We start from the raw sequence: 21,037 nt of genomic DNA, 5'->3' as shown, positions 1-21,037 counted from the left end.
AGAGAGAGGAAATGTGCTCGACCTGGTGGCTGTCCAGGCCAGAGAAGGAAGTCCATGCCGGGCACAGGGAGAACCACCACGTAAGATGTCTTGCGTCGCAAAGAACGTGAATCCTATGACAAACGAGGAGGTTGCTGAGATTTATCATGGAAACGTTTCTTTAAATTCAAGTATAGTTTTGGGGCTTTCCTGGTGGCTCACAAGTAAAGAAGCCGCCTGCTAGTGCAGGAGATGCAGGTTCCGTCCCTGGGTCGGGAAGATCCCCTGGAGGAGGAAATGATAACAATCCACTCCAGTCTTCTTGCCTGGGAGAGCCCATGAACAGAGGAGCCTGGTGGATTACAGTCCACGGGGTCGCAAAGACTCAGACAAGACTTAGCAGCTAAACAACAACGATAGTTGCCTTATAATGCTTTAATTTCTGGTGTACGGCAAAGGGATTTAGTTATAAAACATACAACAGTTTGCCTCTGTTAAATCCCAACTCCCAATCCATCCCTCCACAACCCACCTTTCGGTAACCACAGATCTGTATCATTGAAACATTCAAATATTCCCCATAAGTGCCTCCTCCCCCTTCTTAGAACAGTCTCCTGCTCACCTTTGCCAGGGACCTGTGGAAGACTTATTCATTCTTATGCTCACTTGGCAGGACCTACACTCTGGTGGTGTTTGCTCACAGTAATGATTAACTAGAACAATCTGGAACACCTCGGCATACCCTCCCTGTTGTATGTGCACTCAGACAAGGCCTCCGCTACGACGCAGACACTTGGCTGCCAGCGCCCAGCATCACCACAGCGGCCGGGCTGCCTGTAGAAGGCCTGCAGACGCGAGGAATTCCTGCGAGGAGGTTCTCACTGCGTGCACGCGTCAGGGCCGCCTGGCGGGCTGGGCCCAAGCCCCGAGTTTCTGATGCGGATATGAGGCTCGACCTGATAACCTGCGTTTCTAACAACCTGCTCACCTGGCACCCCAGTTTGGGAAGCACAGAGGTTCTGCCTTGTCTTCCTTCCTTCTCCAGGACCCAGTGCAAGGACCCCATTGAACTCAGTACCTCTGCCAGCCTCCAGGCCTCCATTCCTGAGAAGACGGGCGGAGTGGAAAGACAGCCTCCTCTCAGCTGGGCATCGAGGGCTCTGCCTGTCCTGCTGGGCTTCCCCTGGCCACTGCCCACACTTCCTGGAATCACAGGAAGGGCAGCTTACAAGGCCGACCTGTAATTACAGTTTACAGTCGGCGCTGCGTTGTTTTGTTCTGTTTGACGTGGGGGGGTGGGGGTGGGAGCCGAGTAAAGGCAAGTCAGTTCTTGTCCATTTTTAAGAACCACCACCTTGTAATAAGAGGACAGTTGCAAGTACCCTGTAATTATAACAGCCCATCAGGAACTCCATTCTAAAGGAAACAGTGTGGCCCTCCCTTGCAATCCAGTGGTCGGGAATCCGCCTGCCAATGCAGGGGACATGGGTTCGATTCCTGCTCCAGGAGGATCCCACCTGCCTTGGCGCAACTAAGGCCGAGCGCCACAACTACTGAGCCCTCCCTCTAGAGCTTTCCACTGCAGCTACACCCTAAAGCCAGCGCTCTGCAACGAGAAAACCCCTGCAGTGAGAAGCCTGCGCTCTGCAACAAGAAAACCCCTGCAGTGAGAAGCCTGCGCTCTGCAACAAGAAAACCCCTGCAGTGAGAAGCCTGCGCTCTGCAACAAGAAAACCCCTGCAGTGAGAAGCCTGTGCTCTGCAACAAGAAAACCCCTGCAGTGAGAAGCCTGTGCTCTGCAACTAGAGAGCGGCCCCCACTCACAAGTAGAGAAAGCCCCTGTGCAGCATCGGAGACCCAGCACAGCTAACAGTAACTAAATACGTGCTTTTTAAAAATAAAGGAAATGAGGCAAGGGGACAAATTCTGAGGCGTGACCCCTCATCAGTTTGTTCTGAGTCTGGTGGACAGTGATACCCACTCATTTAAAAGTCAAACCAACTCAAACTTCTTGCAAACATACATTCGTGGGACGTTCCTGGCGGTCCAGTGGTGAAGACTCTGAGCTTCCAATGCAGAGGGCTCAGCTTGGATCCCTGGTCAGGGAACTAGACCCCATGTGAAGCACCACACACACACACGCAAAAGATACATTCATAATTGCTCTTAATTATATTTCTTTTTTTTAAAAAAATAAACTATCTCCCTCCACTCTCCCAATTTATAAAGTCAGTAGCCTAAAACAACAGGTAAGCAGACACCAAATCACACTAAATCACCAAGGATTCCCCAAGTCACCATTCTGACTCCGAAGTCCATCCCTTCGTTCACTTCACCTGTGCCCTCAGGATGCAAAGAAGCAACGCTGTTCCAGCAGGACTTTGAACTCGATGCCAAAGTGGAACCAACACTGAGCTGCGTGGAACTAGAAAAGAGGGCGAATTCTAAGGCAGACGACTACTCAGGGAATTCAGCCTTTATTAACTACACAGGGAGAAAAAGATACTTTTAATTAACTGTGGAAGAGCCCTGGGTTCTCAGAGCACAGACTGTTTGACGTCTGCTCTGGGTGCCAGGAGGGTCTCGGGACCCCTGGACATCCGAAACAGACACTGCTGAGACCCCCGTGCTGGGTGCTCAGCCACAAAGGTCTCCAAGGAGGAGCTGCCATGCAGATGAGTGAACAACAACTGGGCCGACAGGGGACCACTTTCCTGGGCAGGCAGGGCACGCGGTGAGAGGAGGAGGAGTGCAAGGACAGCTCACCAGCTCCTGCACACAGAAGTGCTGAGCTCTCACCCAAGCGTTCAGTACGTGCCAAGCACTGTCCTAGACTTTCTGTACGCTCCTTCCTTTAACGTAGCTAGGAACATTCTAGACTTCTCAGGGATGGGAGTGATAGTGATACCAGAGGTACCTCGGGGCGGACCCTGAGCCCAGTTCAGTTTTGACTGTAAGACTCTGTCTTTCTTCTCCCGGACAAGATTTCTCTGAGAGGAAGGCATTCCTGCCGCAGAGGAGGCTAACACGAGATATGGCACGGTCTCGAGAGGTGGCCCAGGCGCCAGCCACTCAGCGAAGCAGCTGCCGGGCCATCAGAGAGTCAGGAGGCCAAGGTCTTGAAACTGGCACCGGCCTGAATGCGGCGAGAAAGGACCAGTGAAACCGCTCCCCAGGTTACGGGCTCCATTGGGTCCCCTCAAAATGGTGTGAGATCCTAATCCCAGAGCCTCAGAATGTGACCTTATGAGAAAAAAGGGTCTTTATAGAGATAGTCAAGTGAAGGGGAACTCATTGGGTCGGACTCTAATCCAGTCTGACCGTACTCTCAGAAGCAGGGAAAACCCGGGCAGACACACACACTGGAATGAAGACACAAGGGAGACGATGGCCACGTAAGCGGAAGGATGCTAACAAGGACCGCCTCCAACACCAGAGGAGAGAAACTCGAGGAAGGTCTCCCTAACCCTGGGGACAGCATGGCTCTGATTTCGGATCTGCAGCCTCCGGAACTGAGACAATACAGTTCTGTTGTAAGCCACCCTGTTTGTGGCACTTCACCCTGGCAGCTTTAGGAAACAAGGCATCCTTTACTGGAAGCCCCAGGGGCCAACTGTGTTCCAGAACTTCTTTCTCATTTTAGATGGTCCTGACTATTCCAGTTACTGCATAACATCCCCAGTGGGGGTCTGGGGGGCAGGACCCATCACCAAATATGTATAAATACTTGTATTATGTGTTTTACATAAAACCAGAAATACTCTCAAGTCCATTGAGGTCAGGTTTTGCCACCAAATGAGTTTCCTACAAAGCTACAACGTTTTCTTTCTAGGGCTTTTTGGATCTTTGAACTGCATGGGATTATGGACCTGTACTAAGTTCGATTCCTGGGTCGGGACTATCCCCTGGAGGAGAGCATGGCAACCCACTCCAGCATTCTTGCCTGGAAAATTCCATGGACAGAGGAGCCTGGTGGGCTATAGTCCATGGGGTCTCAAAGAGGTGGACACGACTAAGCGACTGAGCACATATACACACTAAGCTGTAGAACAACACTTAAAATATGTCGATGCCACCTTGCCCACCACATTCAGACTGCCCTCCAAAGCACAAAGAACTGCCTATGGAATCCTAGAATTGCTCCAGCAAACAAAAAACACTTCCCCAACTCTCAAATAAATTGGCCAAATATTTAAAGTTCTGTCTTCAAGGCTATTAAACACACAAACAAACCACCAGAGACTTGACCTTTCCATGATGGTGAGTCCTGCACAACATCACCATAAGGCTTTTTAGAAGAGAATTTCAGAAGAGCAGCAAAAGCAATTTGCTTCACAGCCTTATGACCGGAAGGAAAAGCTACAGTCAACTGAAGGAGGGCTAGCTTATGGCAAAGCCCCGCCCCAACGGCAGGAAGATGAGCACCACGCAGCACATGTTCCCAGTTACCCAGACAGACACACGGCAGGTCCTCACATCTGGGCCTCCAGGGCCCATGTGCTGTCAAGAAGAGAATTTATAGAAGAACTGAAGTCTTCATCAACAGTAAAAATCTCGACTGATCTCCTCACCAGCATGAACAGCACATTTTCAAAGCAGGATGAACAAGGAGATTTTCCCCTGTATTCAGGTATTTTAAAATCTTCCCTTCAGGTACCATGTTGGATGAGACTGGATACCAAAGGATCTCTAAAGAGAGCCTGGGGTAGGTTCTAGAATTACAGAAGCTGTGTTTCGTACCCACACCATGCCCACCTTGTCAGGGTGTTATAGCTTATGCTACAAGAAGACTATGCTTTATGGATATATGTGTTTCTCCTGTCCCCGTGACCCTAAAGGAGAAAGTACCAAATCATCATGGCCTGATCTGATCTGAAGGGCACCGAGGACAGATTACGACAATCTACACAGAATAAATCTACATAGAATAAAACACAACTTTCCCAGAATAACTATGGAGGTCAGATCTCTGGTATACTGAAACTTGTTTCACTTTTGCCCCATGCTTAATCCATCACTGATGAGAGACGTCTTAATACATCTTTTGTTACCTGAACGTTATTGACCAGAGACGTTTCAGTACTCACCTACATAACAAATTGCTGGCCATAAGCACTAGTTTCTGCAAAACAGGACACGTCAGTAATAAGTTAAGAATTTCTATTAGGCAATAAGTGCAGAATCCAATTAAACTACCTTGTCAATAACAGCCATACGTGTTTGAGTCCCCAGATACATCAATCTACCACCTTCAAAGTTAGCCCACTCACGCCTGGTGCCTACGCGCTTATGGGAGATCCCTTCTCTCTCCTCCCCTTCCTCCTGTGGAAATGCTTGATCTTTCCAGGCTTCAAGCAGCCAGTATCCTTCCTCATCTTCCTAGAACAACACCCGGTAATAACCAGCCTCTCTGTACTCTGCATTCCGACAGTCATGGCTGTGGAGGCTACTCCTCCGCGATGATTTACATGCCTTTCTGTATTGATTGTCCTTTTTCAAGTATGTAAATCTTAACACTCTTGAATTAGGTGCACGTCTCTTATGGCCAATATCTACTTCTTAGGCTAGACTGCCTTTTCCATAGGACCTTGCAGAGAACACGCCCTCAGTAAGTATTCCTTCCTTCCTTGACTTCCTACTCATCATATCACAGGGTAACTTCTCCCCAGGGTCAAAGGTTTTCTTGCCTCAGCTGCCAAAACATGGAATTCTCATCACATACCTGATACTGATCAACTAGACACATAATGTGTTTTCCATGCAAAATTTCCTTTAATTAAACTTCCTTTATTTTCTTCACTTTTCCACAATGTGGGAGCCACAGGGTCCTTTCCTACATTGTCCTGCGTTATAAGCTCAAACTCAAAGAAATAAAACAAAACAAAAAATCTCACAGTGAACCTCATTTTCAGCAATAAAATGACCTAATACCCCAAACTAACAGTAGTGGGGCTTCCCTGGTGGCTCAGAGGGTAAAGAGTCTGCCTGCAGTGAGGGAGACCCAGGTTCGATCCCTGGGTGGGGAAGATCTTCTGGAGAAGGAAATGGCAACCCACTCCAGTATCCTTGCCTGGAGAATTCCACGGACGGGGAGCCTGGAGGGCTACTGGCAGGGGGCGGGGGGGCGGGTCACAAAGAGTTGGACTGAGCGACTTCACGAATGCCAAACTAACACTATGACTCACCTTTGATTAACAAAGGCAAAAACTTTTAACAAATGAATCATGCAACTGACACACTCTTGTATGAGAAAGTTAAACATTCAAATCTAAAGGACACAAAAAATGTTAATGGCTGGGGCTAACTGAGGGAGACGATAACAGTTAATTCCGGACACCCTGATTACACTGTTGATAAGCACTTATAAACTGGAGAGTTCATATTTTTAACATGTATCTCTAGCTCATTATGCACCATTATGAAATTTTTATTCCAGCTGTACAAGTTCTCAGTATTTTTTTCCCACGCTTTTGTTGTCTGCCGCTGATCTTTTCCCCAAGCCTGACAAGGTTTCCTTTCAAAATAAAGACGTGTAAACCTCAACATGGATGTGAATTTTCACACCCCAAACTCTTAAACAGCCTTTAATAAAAGCACATAATTGAGAAAACATTCATTGTAATTAGCCTCAGAATTTTTATTGTAGTGCAGCTGATTTACAATATTGTGTTAGTTTCAGGTGTAGAAGAAAGCCATGCAGGTATATAACGTATTGGGTTGGCCAGAAAGTTTGTTTCACAAGCTGTTAAAGAAAAACCTGAACCAACGTTTTGGCTGTGTGTGTGTGTGTGTGTGTGTGTGTGTATTCTTTTGCAGATGCTTTTCCATTATAGGTTATTACCAGATATTGAATATAATTTCCATGCAGCTGACATGGATGGTATTATCCAACAGTGATCACAGTCGCATCAAATATAAGCCGCTTGTGGATGCGGCTGGAGTCACCACGAAAGTGAGATGCACTCTCTCTCTTCCTTGGGTCACTGGGGGGAAAGTGAGTTAGATGACCCCAAGCAAGGGGAGCGTGCAGGTAGCACGGTCCTCCTTACAAATGACCGTTAAGCCCCGCCCAGACTGTGATCTGAATGCGAGACACAGCTCTGCATCCTAGCCAAGTGCTGCTTATTAGCGGCTGATTCGATTTACACTCCGTATATTCTATAGTCTGCAATTCTGAGAAAACGTGAAAAAGCAATGAGGTCCTACAGAGAACACAGAAGAAGAAACAAGCCCTCTGCTTTTACGTGATTGGCAAAGAAGTTCTACAGAAGGGTTTCGAGCACTCTGCCAGGCAAAGCATTCACCTGAGGACTCTGTGTTAATGCTCTGTGCTTACGGAAGTGTGAGGTGAGCCCTGACGATCTGCATTTCTAACAAGCTCCCAGGCCAGACTGCTGGTGGGTGTAGCAAGGCTCTAAGGGTGATTAGAACACAGCACTCAGGAGTGAATTGCAGGTGTGGACAAGCGCACGGGTCTCATATAAAGAGCTCAGACCAGGACACCCAGGCCGGAGAAAAACATGTTACATGCTGGTGTCCCCATTTCATCTTCGACTTCTTTTCACTCTACAGTGCTCGCTGGGTGTGCTCACACCCCCTTCTTCTCCAAGACTATTAACAGCTAAGGGGTGGCCAAGTTGACTGGAGCTGGTCTCTAGAGCTTGAGCACCAAAGCAAACAAAGGAATCTTCTGGCCATCCCAGCCCAGTGGTGACGTGCCTCACGGAGGAAATCTGCCACAAGCCTCACCTCTTCCAGTCCACATCTTCTTTATGCAGCCGAATGACAACCCGATCGCCCAAGCCACACCCATGGGAACGTGGTTCTTGGTAACCTCAGAGATAAAGTCCAAAAGAACGTGGCACCTGCAGTCAGCCTGGCTGTGGCTTCTGCCTGCCCCTCGGAGGTCATCTTCTGTGTGCCTTGCACATTTAGCAAACACTATGCTTTTCCTCCTCTCCTAGAAATGTCCTGATCCCACCGTGCCTGCACCAACCCTCACTCAACCTGAAAGACCATCTCAGCTGTCTTTGCGAAGGTTTTTTTAATGCCAAACCCACACCTGCTGGCAGAAGACAACCAGTATAGCCGTGGCTTACTTGTGTGACTGTTAATGGGATGGGTCTAGGAGCTCCTTGCAAACAGGGCCATGTCTCGGTCACTCGCATGTATGACATTCCTGTCGCACAGTAGGTCTGCCTTAGAGGGTTCAGTGACAACCCAAAGACAGATTAGGCATGGAGGGTGAGGCGAGAGGGCGGGACACCTTGAGCTCTGTCGTCAGCAGAAACTAAAGTGTCACCACACGTACACGGAGCACGGAGACTTCACGCGCTGGGCAACAGCCATCTCTATGAAAGTAGGATACTGCCCAAACCGGGGCACGTCGGATGGAAGTAGAACAGCCTCGCTCACAATTTCTCTGTTTTCTTTTTTTCCTCATACCATGACTGAAACAAAGAAATCCAACAGTAATGGAGCAGAAGCTGGAAGTGAAGGATACCTGCTCTGAGGGGGTTTGAACAGGAGGCAATTAATAAAGGATTCAGGTTAAGTAAAACCACAATGGAGCATGAGACCGCGGCATGCTGAAGGCTGAAAACCAGAGTGGCAATTAGGCAGGGAAAACCCACAGGAGTTAAAACACTCTTCACGTCGCTGAACAACTTGTAAGGAGCTCCATGGAGCTAGTCCCCGGGGGACCAGAGATCTGCGTGTAACAGGAGCAGGGACCTCGACCCTGATCCATGGGAAAAGCCAGTGGGAAAGGCCGGTGATGAGACCTCCAGAGTCACGAGAGCCACCCAGCCAAGTCCATTCTGCTGACGCCTCAAGATGGTGCGAGGTGAGCTCCAGACAACTCACCTCTAGGTACTGACAACTCAGAAGAAATCACAGCCTCCAGATGACTGAGTCAGGGCCCCAAGGACACCCAGAGGCTCCCTTCACAGCCCATCCAAAGTCTGGAGCGTCTGGCTTCCTCTCTGCTCCTTCTCTCAGCCCATTCACCGAGCACCTGCGATGCCTCGGGCCCTGGTCTAGGCCCCTGCGATTCACCGGGGACTCCTTCTCTCAGCCCATTCACTGAGCACCTGCGATGCCTCGGGCCCTGGTCTAGGCCCCTGCGATTCACCGGGGACTCCTTCTCTCAGCCCATTCACTGAGCACCTACTGCCTCGGGCCCTGGTCTAGGCCCCTGCGATTCACCGGGGAAGAAAGGATTTCTTTGTGAACTTCACCCTTCAGCAAGGGGAGGCAGGTGGTAAGCACACGGACGACAAACACTAAGAAGACGAGAGACGCAGTGGCTTCCCTGGCGGTCCAGGCGCTACGACTCTGCGCTCCCCATGCCGGGGGCCCAGGCTGGGTTCCTAGTCAGGGAACTAGATGTTACATGCCGCAACTATGAGTCCGAATGCCACGGCTAAAGGTCAAAGATCCCACGTGCTACAACTAAGACTGGGCACAGCCAAATAAATGGATAATTTTTTTCAAAGACACACAGCAGGCAAAGAGCACTGACATTGGGAGGTGGAGGCACGCACGGGTTGTTGTTCAACTGGATGGTCCCGGCAGCTGTCTGAAAGGGTGATTTTTTAATAACTTGAAGAAAATGACAAATTATTAAGTGGAAGACCCTCACAAAAATTTAACAATTGCACATTTGACAAAGATAGTTTTTTTTTTTTTTCTCCTCCTTTAATGGCTGTCCTGGTTTAGTTGATTTAAGGCAACATAGCTGCAGTCCATGGGGTGGCAAAGAGTCGGACACGACTGAGCGACTTCACTTTTACTTTTCACTTTTATGCATTGGAGGAAATGGCAACCCACTCCAGTGTTCTTGCCTGGATAATCCCAAGGATAGCGGAGCCTGGTGGGCTGCCGTCTATGGGGTCGCACAGAGTTGGACACGACTGAAGCGACTTAGCAGCAGCAGCAGCAACGTAATTGGGGGCTTCCCTAGTGGCTCAGGGATAAAGACTCAGTCTACAATGCAGGAGGCCCAGGTTTGATCCCTGGAGCCCCTGGAGGAGGGCATCACAACCCAGTCCAGTCTTTTTGCCTAGAGAATCCCATGGACAGAGGAGCCTGATGGGTGGCTGCTCGTATGGTTGCACAGAGTCAGACACGACTGAAACGACTAAACAGCAGCAGCAGCAACGTAACTGAGGGCAGGCGCCCTGGAGTCAGACACCAGGTTTGTTTTCTGGATCTGCCACCCACACCTGGAAATACTCAGATGTCATGATTGCAATCCACTGATCTCACCAAGAGGAGAGTGAAAAATCAGGCTTAAAACTCAACATTCAGAAAACGAAGATCATGGCATCTGGTCCCATCACTTCATGGGAAATAGATGGGGAAACAGTGACTGACTTTATTTTTCTGGGCTCTAAAATCACTGCAGATGGTGACTGCAGCCATGAAATTAACAGACGCTTACTCCTTGGAAGGAAAGCTATGACCAACCTAGATAGCATATTCAAAAGCAGAGACATTACTTTGCCAACAAAGGTCCATCTAGTCAAAGCTATGGTTTTTCCAGTGGTCATGTATGGATGTGAGAGTTGGACTATAAAGAAAGCTGAGCGCTGAAGAACTGATGCTTTTGAATTGTGGTGTGGGAGAAGACTCTTAAGAGTCCCTTGGACTGCAAGGAGATCCAACCAGTCCATTCTAAAGGAGATCAGTCCTGGGTGTTCATTGGAAGGACTGATGTTGAAACTGAAACTCCAATACTTTGGCCACCTGATGTGAAGAGCTGACTCATTTGAAAAGACCCTGATGCTGGGAAAGATTGAGGGCAGGAGGAGAAGGGAATGACAGAGGATGAGATGGTTGGATGGCATCACTGACTCAATGGACATGAGTTTGAGTAAACTCTGGGAGTTGGTGATGGACAGGGAGGCTTGGCTTGCTGCAGTCTGTGGGGTCACAAAGAGTTGGACACAACTGAGCAAATGAACTGAACTGAACTGAACCTCACCAAATGGTAAGGGGGGCTTTCCAATCCTGTACTTTCAAAATAGCAGTAGTTTACAAGGCTTGGTTCTATAAAATGGTAAAATAAATTCTGACTTAAAAATGAGAGTTCAGTGTTGGACGTCACTCAACAGGGCTCCACTTGGCAAACAACAAAACTTGTGTCATGTCAGCAGTGCAGCCACGAGGTTGACCCTCTGTCTCTGTACCCAGGCTGCCACAAGTCTGAGAGGGTGGAATAACTCATCCATTCTGGACTACTCCATAGATGTACCTGTCCCTGGCTTCCAACATTGGCAAGAAAAGATAAGCATGCTAGGTGAGTGGAAATATTTTTTTCCAGGAAACATCTTTGCATTCTGGTCTAGAAGATAAATGGCAGCATTGTCCCTTCTGAGCACAATAACCTGCAGCCTTCTATGGGGAGGAGTTGGTAGAGCCTTTTTAAAGCAGGTTTTCTGACCACTATTCCAGTGTCGGCCACAACTTCCAAATGAACCAAAAGACAGTTGTACTGGAAAATGCTAGAAGCTGCCTCGTGAGACAGCGACAGAGGAAAAAAAAGAAAGGCCTGTCCGGCCACGCCATTGTTATTCCCTTGCTTGGTTATCACACTGACACGTTCCCTTGGTGACTGTTGGCTGGAGCTCCCTTCGGATGCCGAGTGGCCCACAGCCCAGGTACCAGCACACACCTGGCCCCTCCTGCTGCCCCGGGCCTCCCCAGCACCCAGCTCCTGAGTGGCCCCCCAGGGGCTCTGTGCACACTTGTTGAATAAATAACTGAGCTTCACCTCAAGACGGGGAAGCCACTTAAGAGACTTACTGGCACGCTCTTCACCCGGAACTCACCAACTGCTTTTTCTTTCGTTCTCTGCCCACACTTCTCCCCTCCCCTAAAAAAGCAGCAGCCAAGCCAGATACAGAGCACAGCAAGAGGGCGACCTCAGGATGACGCAGGGGACACCTAGGCTGGGCAAGTGCAGGAGGTCTGCAGCTCTGGGCCAGGGAGGGGCAGGAGGCACCCCACCCGCCAGAGCGCCTCTGAGTCTCACCGTTGACTGTGGGTCTCAGCCTTAAGCGGCTTATTGCCTAACTAAGATGTTGGCTTCGTCATCAAAGCTTTCTGTGCTGTGTCATGCTCCAAATCTCATTTTCCCTGTAACATCCCTGCAGCGGGTGATGCCTCATCTCCTGGGGTCTGCGGGTCCCCGGAAGTGACTGGGCCCCGTTTCGGTCTCACTCTCATTCTCTGTCTCTCTGACAGGCATACTTTTTAGCTGATGTAATCATCCTAGCCGTTAAATTCTTTATTTCCTTCAGAAACAGGGCTCCTCTGGCACACATGTGCACGCATACACAGGGAAAAATCACTGTGTGGACTCCCTGTGAATGAACAAAGAATTGAAAAAAAATTCTTAACTGGCAAATGAAATCGGGAAACATATTTTTCCCAGTCTGCTTACTCTCACCAATCAATTAAATGTTAATTGTCTTTGATGGCCATCCCCACTCAGCTCCATGCTTAAGGGCAGCTAAAGTTTGTATTTAAGAAAATCAACCCAGTGAAAACAAGAATGAGACAGGGGAAGAAACAGTCAGCCTTTTAAAAAGAATCTGAGCTCCATAAAAACTGGGAAGTGTAAGTGAAAAAGAGGTCTCCAGCACAAAGATACTTAGTAAATATTTGGTTAGGGACAGACTCAAATAAGAAGACAACAAATTATTTTAAAGGAATGAACAAGGATACTCAATAGCCTTGTCGATGAGTTAAGATAGCCACACAAATGTATTACCAGACAGGTCAGTGTCCTTCAGACATACCACGCATGAACCTCACATGCAATCATGCCCTTGAAAACCTCAACACAACGGGGCAAGAAAGAAAAGGTGGGAGACATTAAAATTCCTTAGAGCCCACCACACTCTTTCCTCTAACAAAGCTGGAGACTTTCTTGAGTCTCAAGCTTGTCTACACAGCATGGCAGATCTTGGCCAAAAATCAACTCGCCAAACCTGTTAATTGAGCCGCACGTTCAAGTCAAATCCCTGCCCTGGAAAACGTTCCCAAAGGTCCCAGCCCCAGGGCCACTCCTGACCTCTGCTCCGGAATCTGTGACCAGATGCCCTCTGTAATGTGACGAGGTTTCCAGTCACTGGCCTGAGTCAGAGGCACTTTATAATCACATGTGATCCTGTCACCCACAGTGGGTGGATGAGTAACAGTGAAGCGAGCAGGACAGCTTACATCACTGCAAGTGGTGATTTTTAAATGTGTTTCTATTCAACCCCAGTTACCCTACTAGAATCTATCCTCTCTGAGTTGCCACTTAGTCTGGAGCGACAACCGCTAACTGCCTCTGGGAGGAGATGCCCCATCACACGTCCACGTGCCATTCCAAACATTTCCACGGACGCCTCTGTTTTCCAGGAGTTGTCTTCTGGGCTGATGTCGACGGGGAGCTGGAATTTTCCCTTTTCCCCAGTAACTGCTTGTAAGATGAGTACGCGGCTCACGTTGGTCTCAGCTGAGGGTCCAGCTGGTGGTTTACCTGGGAAGATCTCGTGACGGTTTTGGTGACAACACTAAAGCAGGAAGCAGTTTCTCTAAGATCTAGACCTCGGGCCTCAGAAACGAAGCTGTCTTTGACTCCAGGCGGGCAGTGCGGGGGCTCGGTCAGACAGGCCTGATCCCCGAGTCCTGGCCGGCGGGTGTGATGGCGCCTGCGACCCACACCCACACTGGACGCTGAGAAAGCCAGGCCACGCTAGAGGGCACACACACGGGCCACGGGTGTGTCAACTGACCCTCTGCGGAATTTGGAGCCACTGAAAACACCTGAGAAGCTGGGCTTCAGGCATCACCCCGGAGGTGAATGACCTCAGGAGCCCCTGGGATCCGAGGCGAGAGACCAGTCCACCTGGAGAACCAGAAGTCCTGGATGTGGGCAGCGCGTGAAATCACCGCTAACTCAACACCCATGAGGAAAGCAACCACAGGGAGGAACAGGCTTCCGCCCAGGTGAGGGGAGTGACTTCACCTGGAAATCGATTTGGAAAAGCCCTCCGAGGTACAAACACTGTCTGGAAAAAATTCAGAAACACAAAACATCCCTCCCACCCCAGGGCAACCGCCATAACCCAAAGTCTTATCAACCGCCTCTAAGATACTGTCAGTAAGGACACAGGGCTCCCCACACCCACCAAACAAACCACTTTAGAATAAAATTCTCACATTCCTCAAGTAGCAAAGCCCTACCATTCTGCTCCTGCCTTCGTTTGATATCTTTTCATTATACTCCATGGTAATAAAAGAATGTCCTAACAGTGTTTTTTAACATAGGTATATATGTAGACCTATGGCTGCTTCATGTAAGGTTTGACAGAAAACAACAAAATTCTATAAAGCAATTATCTTTCAATTAAAAAATAAAAATAAAAAACAAAAATAGAAAAGAAAAAACTCAACATTTAGTTGCAGTACAAGACTCCAAAAAATATAAAACAAAACCACCTTTAAAACAAAACACAAAAAAACACTGTACATGAGAATCATTCCCCCTGCTTTTCTCTGGTCCAAAGAGAAAGCATTTCCTTTTTCTCTCTTCTTAATTTCACCATCGTCTTTCTCAAATTCCCATGGGAATGAAAGTTCACCTTTTCCTCCTCACAAATATTTAAAGGGGATGGGGGAGGCACCACTACACAAGTTCTTTAAATTCCCTCTCACAGTTTCAGTTCTTTGCTTTTTTTTTTTTGATGGGCACCGTCTAACTCAAACATATATAAACATCATACTTCACAATGTGAACTAAACAATAACTCAGCTTTGGCTACTGGCTTGGCTATTTCATTTGCTGGTACCTTTTTATCATCTTAAACAACTTTTAATATTAGGTACACTTTTTTGAAAGTTACCTGGCTCGTTAATAAAAAGGTGCAACCTGCACTCCAATTCATTTAAGCCACATACCGACATACACGAGCTGGCTAACAGTTTATGAATCATCATCAAACGAGACAGTAAAGAAACAAAACTCACGTGTTAATCATAATACACATCCGTACGTATGAGCAGTGGTAGTGGGAAAATGATAACAAAACCTCAAGGAAAAACTAGCTGAGTATGTTCCAGGCTTAACTGTTTGCTCTCTCCAACCAATAATAACAAGAATAATAATAATAAATGCATTAAGATAAGTCATGGAAAAAAAAAAAAAGATAAGTCATGTAAGTTAAATACTAGTGAGAAGAAAGATTTCTATCATTACCAACCAAAACTTCAGGTATAAACCATAAATCATTTCCTAAGCAAGCCATTTTACGACCTGAGATGTTATTTCATCTGAGGCCAAGTGCAGTGGCTCCCTCTTCCCAGTGAGTTTCCTAAACCAGAAATACTCAGAGAAAACACAGATCCAAAACACAACAGGAAGAAAAACATAACTGTTTCCTCCCCAACCAGTGATTTCTAAATCAGAGAACATTCACAGAACTCCAATGATCGACACTTTCCATTATTTCCCGAGGAAAAAAAATATGGGTATCCATTGTGTTCTCATCTTCGGAATAAAAAATGTACAGTTTTCTAAACAGCCAAAACAGAGATAAGAAAGCCAAGAGCAGAGAATCAGGACTATTCAGCCCACAATTCAAGTTTCGTTTTTTGCCATCATTCTGTCTATGCAGACATAGAACAAAACTGATCAACTACAAGGAACTCTGAAAAGCACACACAATAATTTACAAAGGGAAATCTTGATGCTGGAACTACTGTTGTAAAAAGTACTATATCAAGCGCAAACTCCGTGCCAACAGCGGATGCTACGCACTCGCATAGTAAAAGCAGACAGTGGTGTCTTTGTTCTTACCTATAATTGTCCTCAAGGTTCATGAAAACAAGCCATCTCTCCTGCCAGCAAGCGTCTGGTGGGGCTGTCGCTGCAGTCACCCAGTTGGGAGTCCGCCTCAACGAGCCCTGGGCTCCCAGCCTCAGGTCCCCTTGTCCTCACACCTCTGCCGATCCTTGGGGACCATGGGCAAGTTTTTAACACAACTGAGGAAGAATGCCCCAAGCTGGCTACTTATACTGATGATTCACTTCAATGACAGCTAGACAGAAATGCTTGTTGGTGGAAAAGGAGTCGAGTCAACTCCACCCCTACCGTAAGGATTAAGTAACTCCACCCAGCTCAGCAATTAGCATAAGCAGCCACTCGGTTCCACAACGTGAAGCTACCAGCAGCATCGCTGCCCCCACTGGCAGTCCTCAGTGGGTAGGGAGACAACGCAGGGCTCACCAAACAGGATGGGCAATAGCCAGCGAACACACGGTTCTGTGAATAACTGTAACCTGGGCTGGGCTGCCTGCTCATTTAAAGCCGTATCCAAGTTTTCTGAGCAGACAGGCATACAGGTCTGTCCCTCACCATTGTGTTTTTTAAAACATTTTCTTTTTTAAATTTTAGTTTTACTTTTCTGCCATGCTGCACAGCATGGGGGATCTTAGTTCCCTGACCAGGGATTGAACCCACACTGCCTGCATTGGAAGCATGGAGTCTTAGCCACCGCACCACCAGGGAAGTCCCTGTCCTTCACCTTTTTACAGTGAACTTTGCGTCTACTCAGTTTCTGTGTGGGAAGCCCCATCATATGAGGCGGGCTGACAGCGCAATCTGTGGGTCTCCCCCAGAGAGCTTAACCAAGTCTTGACGTGGTGAGAAGGCCAGAGTAAACACAGCTATGACACAGACTACGGAGCTTCCCTGGAGGCTCAGAGGGCAAAGAATCTCCCTGCAATGCAGCAGGCCTGGGTTCAATTCCTGGGTCAGGAAGACCCCTGGAGAGGGAAATGGTAGCCCACTCCAGTCTTCCTGCCTGGAGAATCCCATGGACAGAGGAGCCTGGCGGGCTACAGTTCGTGGGGTCGCAAAGAGCTGGACACGACTGAGCAGCTAACACACACGTGACACGAACTACAGCACCAAACAGAACTGACGGGCTGGTGTCATGTGAGACAGACCCTCGCTCTTCAGGCCGACCATCCCTGGTGTGCAAGCCCATTTTGGGGGAACTCACGGGGTGCCCCTCGATATAGGTCAGGGCAGTGAGTGGGGCCGGCACAGCCCAGCTGGGTGCTCTCCAGCACTGCATGCTGTGTAAGCGGCAGGCACAGTTCACCCACCTGCCCACCCTTCACTGAGCTCTTCCCTGGGCTCGTGTGCTCAGTCACGTCTCACTCTTTGAGGCCCCATGGACTGTAGAGCCCACCAGGCTTGTCTGCCCTTGGCATTTTCCAGGCAAGGATACTGGAGTGGGCTGCCATTTCTTACTTTGGCTTGTGACTGGCACCCAATTACACCTCTTTGCTCTTGCTTGAAGCACATCAACAACCCCAGCAGGGGGCAGCTACGACAGGAAGTGCCCCCACTTGTAGCAAAAAGCTAGCCTTCCACGTGAACTCAAATGTTCCTGGTATGTCAGCTGAGAAACTATAGCCTAGACCTTCACGTTTCCCACAGGTGCTGGGTCAACAGAACTGGTCACCAAGGGAGCCGGTGCCCTCTAGTGGCTGGGAGGATCGCTGAAGGCTTGCAGGAGGACTGGGTTACTCCCAGAAGCCCTGGCCCCAAACACCCTCAGAGAGGCACTGACAGGCAGCACCTTCTGCTTTCTAAACAAGAAGAGAAATAGCCCCCAGATTTTCAGTACTGAGCATGTGAGGACACACAAATGCTAAACAGCAGGAATTCCATCTTCTTAATGGTAGCTACAATTGTAAAATTAAGCTGTTTTACAGAAAAAGACACATTTAGAGAACAAACTCACGGCTGCTGGGGGGTAAGGGATAGTTAGGGAGTTCGGGATGGACAGGGACATGCTGCTATATTTAAAATGGATAACCAACAAGGACCTACTGTATAGCACACGGAACAGAGAGGATGAGAGAGGGGTTTGTGAAGAATGGATACATGTGTGTGCGGCGGAGTCCCTTCACTGTTCATCTGAAACTATTAGACCATGGTTAATCAGCTATTCCCCGGGACAAAATAAAAAGTTCAAAAAAATTAAAGCTGTTTCACATTCACACAATGACTGGAAGGTTAAAAAAAAAAAACAAAAAAACACAACATACTACATGAAATTATACCGAAATGAGCTGAGTAACTATTTGCCTGATGGCTTAAAGACAAAAGGCACCTAAACTCCCTTGGATGAAATATTATCCAACTGTTACAGGCTGAGTCGCATTCCCTCCCCAAATGCTAATGTTAAAGCCCTAACCCCGGTTCCTCCGAAAGTGACTGTTTGGGGTCAGAGCTGTGAAAAGACAACGGAGCTAGCAAGAAGTTGCTGATCCAGCGTGACTGACGCCCTTCTAAGAGGAAATTTGGACGGACAGGCACAGCAGGAAGACAATGTGAAGGGAAGGGAGGAGACAGGGTGGCCGTCCACAAGCCAAGGGGAGAGACCTCAGGGGAAACTGGCCTGCTGACACTCTGAGCTCAGGCTTTTAGCCGCTGGAATGGTGAGACAAGGAATTTCTGTTGTTTAAGCCACTCAGTCTATGGCACTTTCTTATGGCAGCCTGAGCAAACTAATATTCTAGTTAAATGATGATTTCATTCCAAGTATTAATACCAAAAAATGAAGACAGAATTCAGATTTCTGATTAACAGCCATTCTCTCCCAAATTCTTCCTTTGAGTGTTTACTCCCTCCTTGTCCATTGAGGTTCTGCCTTGAAAAAAACGCATGAGAAAAACCTTGTCCTGGCAGAAGAGGGTAAAATGCCTACAAACCTCGCCAAGCCCACTTCTGCCACCTCCATTCACAGTCAGGCTGACTGAGCAAGGGGTCTCGATCCACATCTTACCCCCAGCTGAAAATCAGCTTCTGCCCAACCTCCGCTAAGAGTGCATCCAAACCTCACAAGTGACGGTCTTAGCACTCAGCTAAGAACTGCTAACAGTGGGGGAAACGCTAGAGGTCTTCTTAGTTCAAGTCCCTCGGTCTAGAGAAGAAGATTAGGACCCAAGCAGAAGACCACCAGGATCTCAGAACTAAATGCTAAAGCAGATTCAACCCCGACACACAGTCCTAATCCAGTAGTTACCAGCCCTGCTCCTGCTACACTAGTAAATGATGGCCTGAAATGATCAAATCTCTCCAATCTCACAAAGAAAACCTGCTGGTCCCTGGAGCAGCTGCAGTAAAGAGACGAAGATACAGACACTGGATGACGGGTGGAGTATGGCTGAGGTCAGGGACTAAGTCTACAGGCTTTCTTAACCTGGGCTCCAGCACCATTTGGGGTCAGGTCATTCTCTGTCGTGGAACGCTACCCTGTGTGTTGTAGGGTGTTTAACAGCATCCTTGCCCTCTACCACTAGACAAAAGTTCTCCCCAGGTGTGAGAGCCAAAAACAGCTCCAGAGATGGCCAAGTGTCCCCTGGGAGGCAAAAAACATCCCTAGTTGAGAACCTCCAGCTTAAAAGGACAGAACTAGGACTTCCTTGGAGGTCCAGTGGTCAGGACGCTATGCTTCCCATCCAAGGGGCTATCCGTGGTTGAGGAAATAAGATTCCACGTGCCCAGCGGTGTGGCCAAAATATTTTTTAAATAAATCAAAGGACAGAATTCCATGCAGAGCAAAGAAGTTGGTGGCACTGGAGAAGCAGGGGGAAGTAGCTTTTGAGGAGATACAGAAGAAAAAAGAACTGATGCTGTGGGAGATGAGCCAGGATCAAGGCAGAGGGAAGGCACTGAGTAGCAATTTCCCCACCTGAGGGTCTGTTGCAAAACAGAAGTAGGTCATAGGGTCATAGGGTGGAGAGATCAGACAGGGAGTCAGGAATATCCAAGTCTGGGGCCACAGGAGAGCAGAAACAGAGCAGAGATGAGTCAAAGACGTCTCAGGAAAGAGAAGACCATAAACTGAGTGGCCCCAGCAGGCACAAAACTCAAAGGTTCCTCCTGCAAGTCGGAGGGTCCGGGAAGGGGTGAGGAGGCTGGTTGGGTGGATGTAATTGGAGCGCCTCAAGGCGTACAGACACAGCACCAAAGACGTGCTGCAGCTTCCAAGGTCACTGTGGTCAGCGGTAGCGCAGATCAGCCTAGTCACTGATGCTGAAAACAAGGAAACACGCTAGAATCTGCTGCAATAAAGTAAATAAAAGGCGAAGAAAGCCTAAAGAAGGAGATACCCCTGAGAAGGAAAGAAAGAGCCTGTTGACAATCCAGAGGGCTAAACACCCATACCCTCTGACTTGATTCCAATCCAAGGAATCTTTTCCAAGGAAACAATCAGGTGTGTAAGTTGAGGATCAAGAAGTTCATTACAAAAATAAACAAAAAACTGAGCAACCTTAATGTCCAATCATAGAGAAAATAAATCACAGCTTTCTGCAGGCTCACATGCTCAAGGAATATTTTAAAACATGGGAAAACACTCACCATATAATGTTTAAAAATGTAAGCTATAAAACTATACATGACATAGCCCAATTTAGAAATTGTACATATTTACAGGTATACACTTTTAAAGCACCTGAGTCAGTCTCTACCAAGGGAATAGCAGTCGTTATGAGATTTCCAAGGTCAAAAAAAAAAAAAAAAAAAAAAACTGTAAGAAAAGAGGGTGACTGTCCTGGAGAAGCTAGCACAACAGAAGGAGTGATTAGAGAGGAAAGGAGGGGTCCCAGAGCCCAGAGACACCAGAGTCAAGGGCTATGTAACACTGGAAAAGGAGTGTGCTGAGCAAATTCAGGCCTCCCTGGACTGGGTGAAGAGGAAGGTGCTGGTGCCTTAAGACGGATACATGAGTTTCACAATGTTAGCAGCATGCAGTTAGCAAAGGGGGTGGAAGAAACAGTAGCCTTCCTTGGAATTCCCCAGAGTCCCTACTGGCGAGAGGAGGCTGCAGGAGGCACACCTGTGAAGGAGCAGGTGTGGGTCGACCAGAAGTCTGCCAAGAGGAAATGCTGCTTTGCTGCTTCTGTCTTTGGGGTTTATTCCTCTATATTTAAATTTTAAATATATTAAAAACTTCATGGCAATTCTTTAATTCTCTATTAT

At 48.0% G+C, this 21,037-nt stretch overlaps 1 protein-coding gene across 13 annotated transcripts in view; it reads right to left on the bottom strand.

Moving 5' to 3' along the window:
* NEDD4L (NEDD4 like E3 ubiquitin protein ligase) overlaps positions 1 to 21,037 on the bottom strand; it is a 386,984-nt gene that overhangs the window by 185,481 nt on the left and 180,466 nt on the right. For 2 of the 13 annotated variants that reach the window (XM_059881097.1, XM_015460154.3), the window contains exon 1: positions 15,833 to 16,071. The exons of the other annotated variants lie outside the window; for them this stretch is intronic. In XM_059881097.1, coding sequence (XP_059737080.1) covers positions 15,833 to 15,855 — 23 coding nt within the window. In that variant the 5' untranslated portion in view covers positions 15,856 to 16,071. Of the gene's footprint in view, positions 1 to 15,832; positions 16,072 to 21,037 lie in introns of those variants that run through there. 13 annotated transcript variants of the gene reach the window in all.

Source organism: Bos taurus, chromosome 24 (assembly GCF_002263795.3).
Source record: "Bos taurus isolate L1 Dominette 01449 registration number 42190680 breed Hereford chromosome 24, ARS-UCD2.0, whole genome shotgun sequence".
Lineage (NCBI taxonomy): Eukaryota > Metazoa > Chordata > Mammalia > Artiodactyla > Bovidae > Bos > Bos taurus.
Note: the sequence above shows the minus strand (reverse complement) of the source record. Positions and strands in the feature narration are given on the sequence as shown.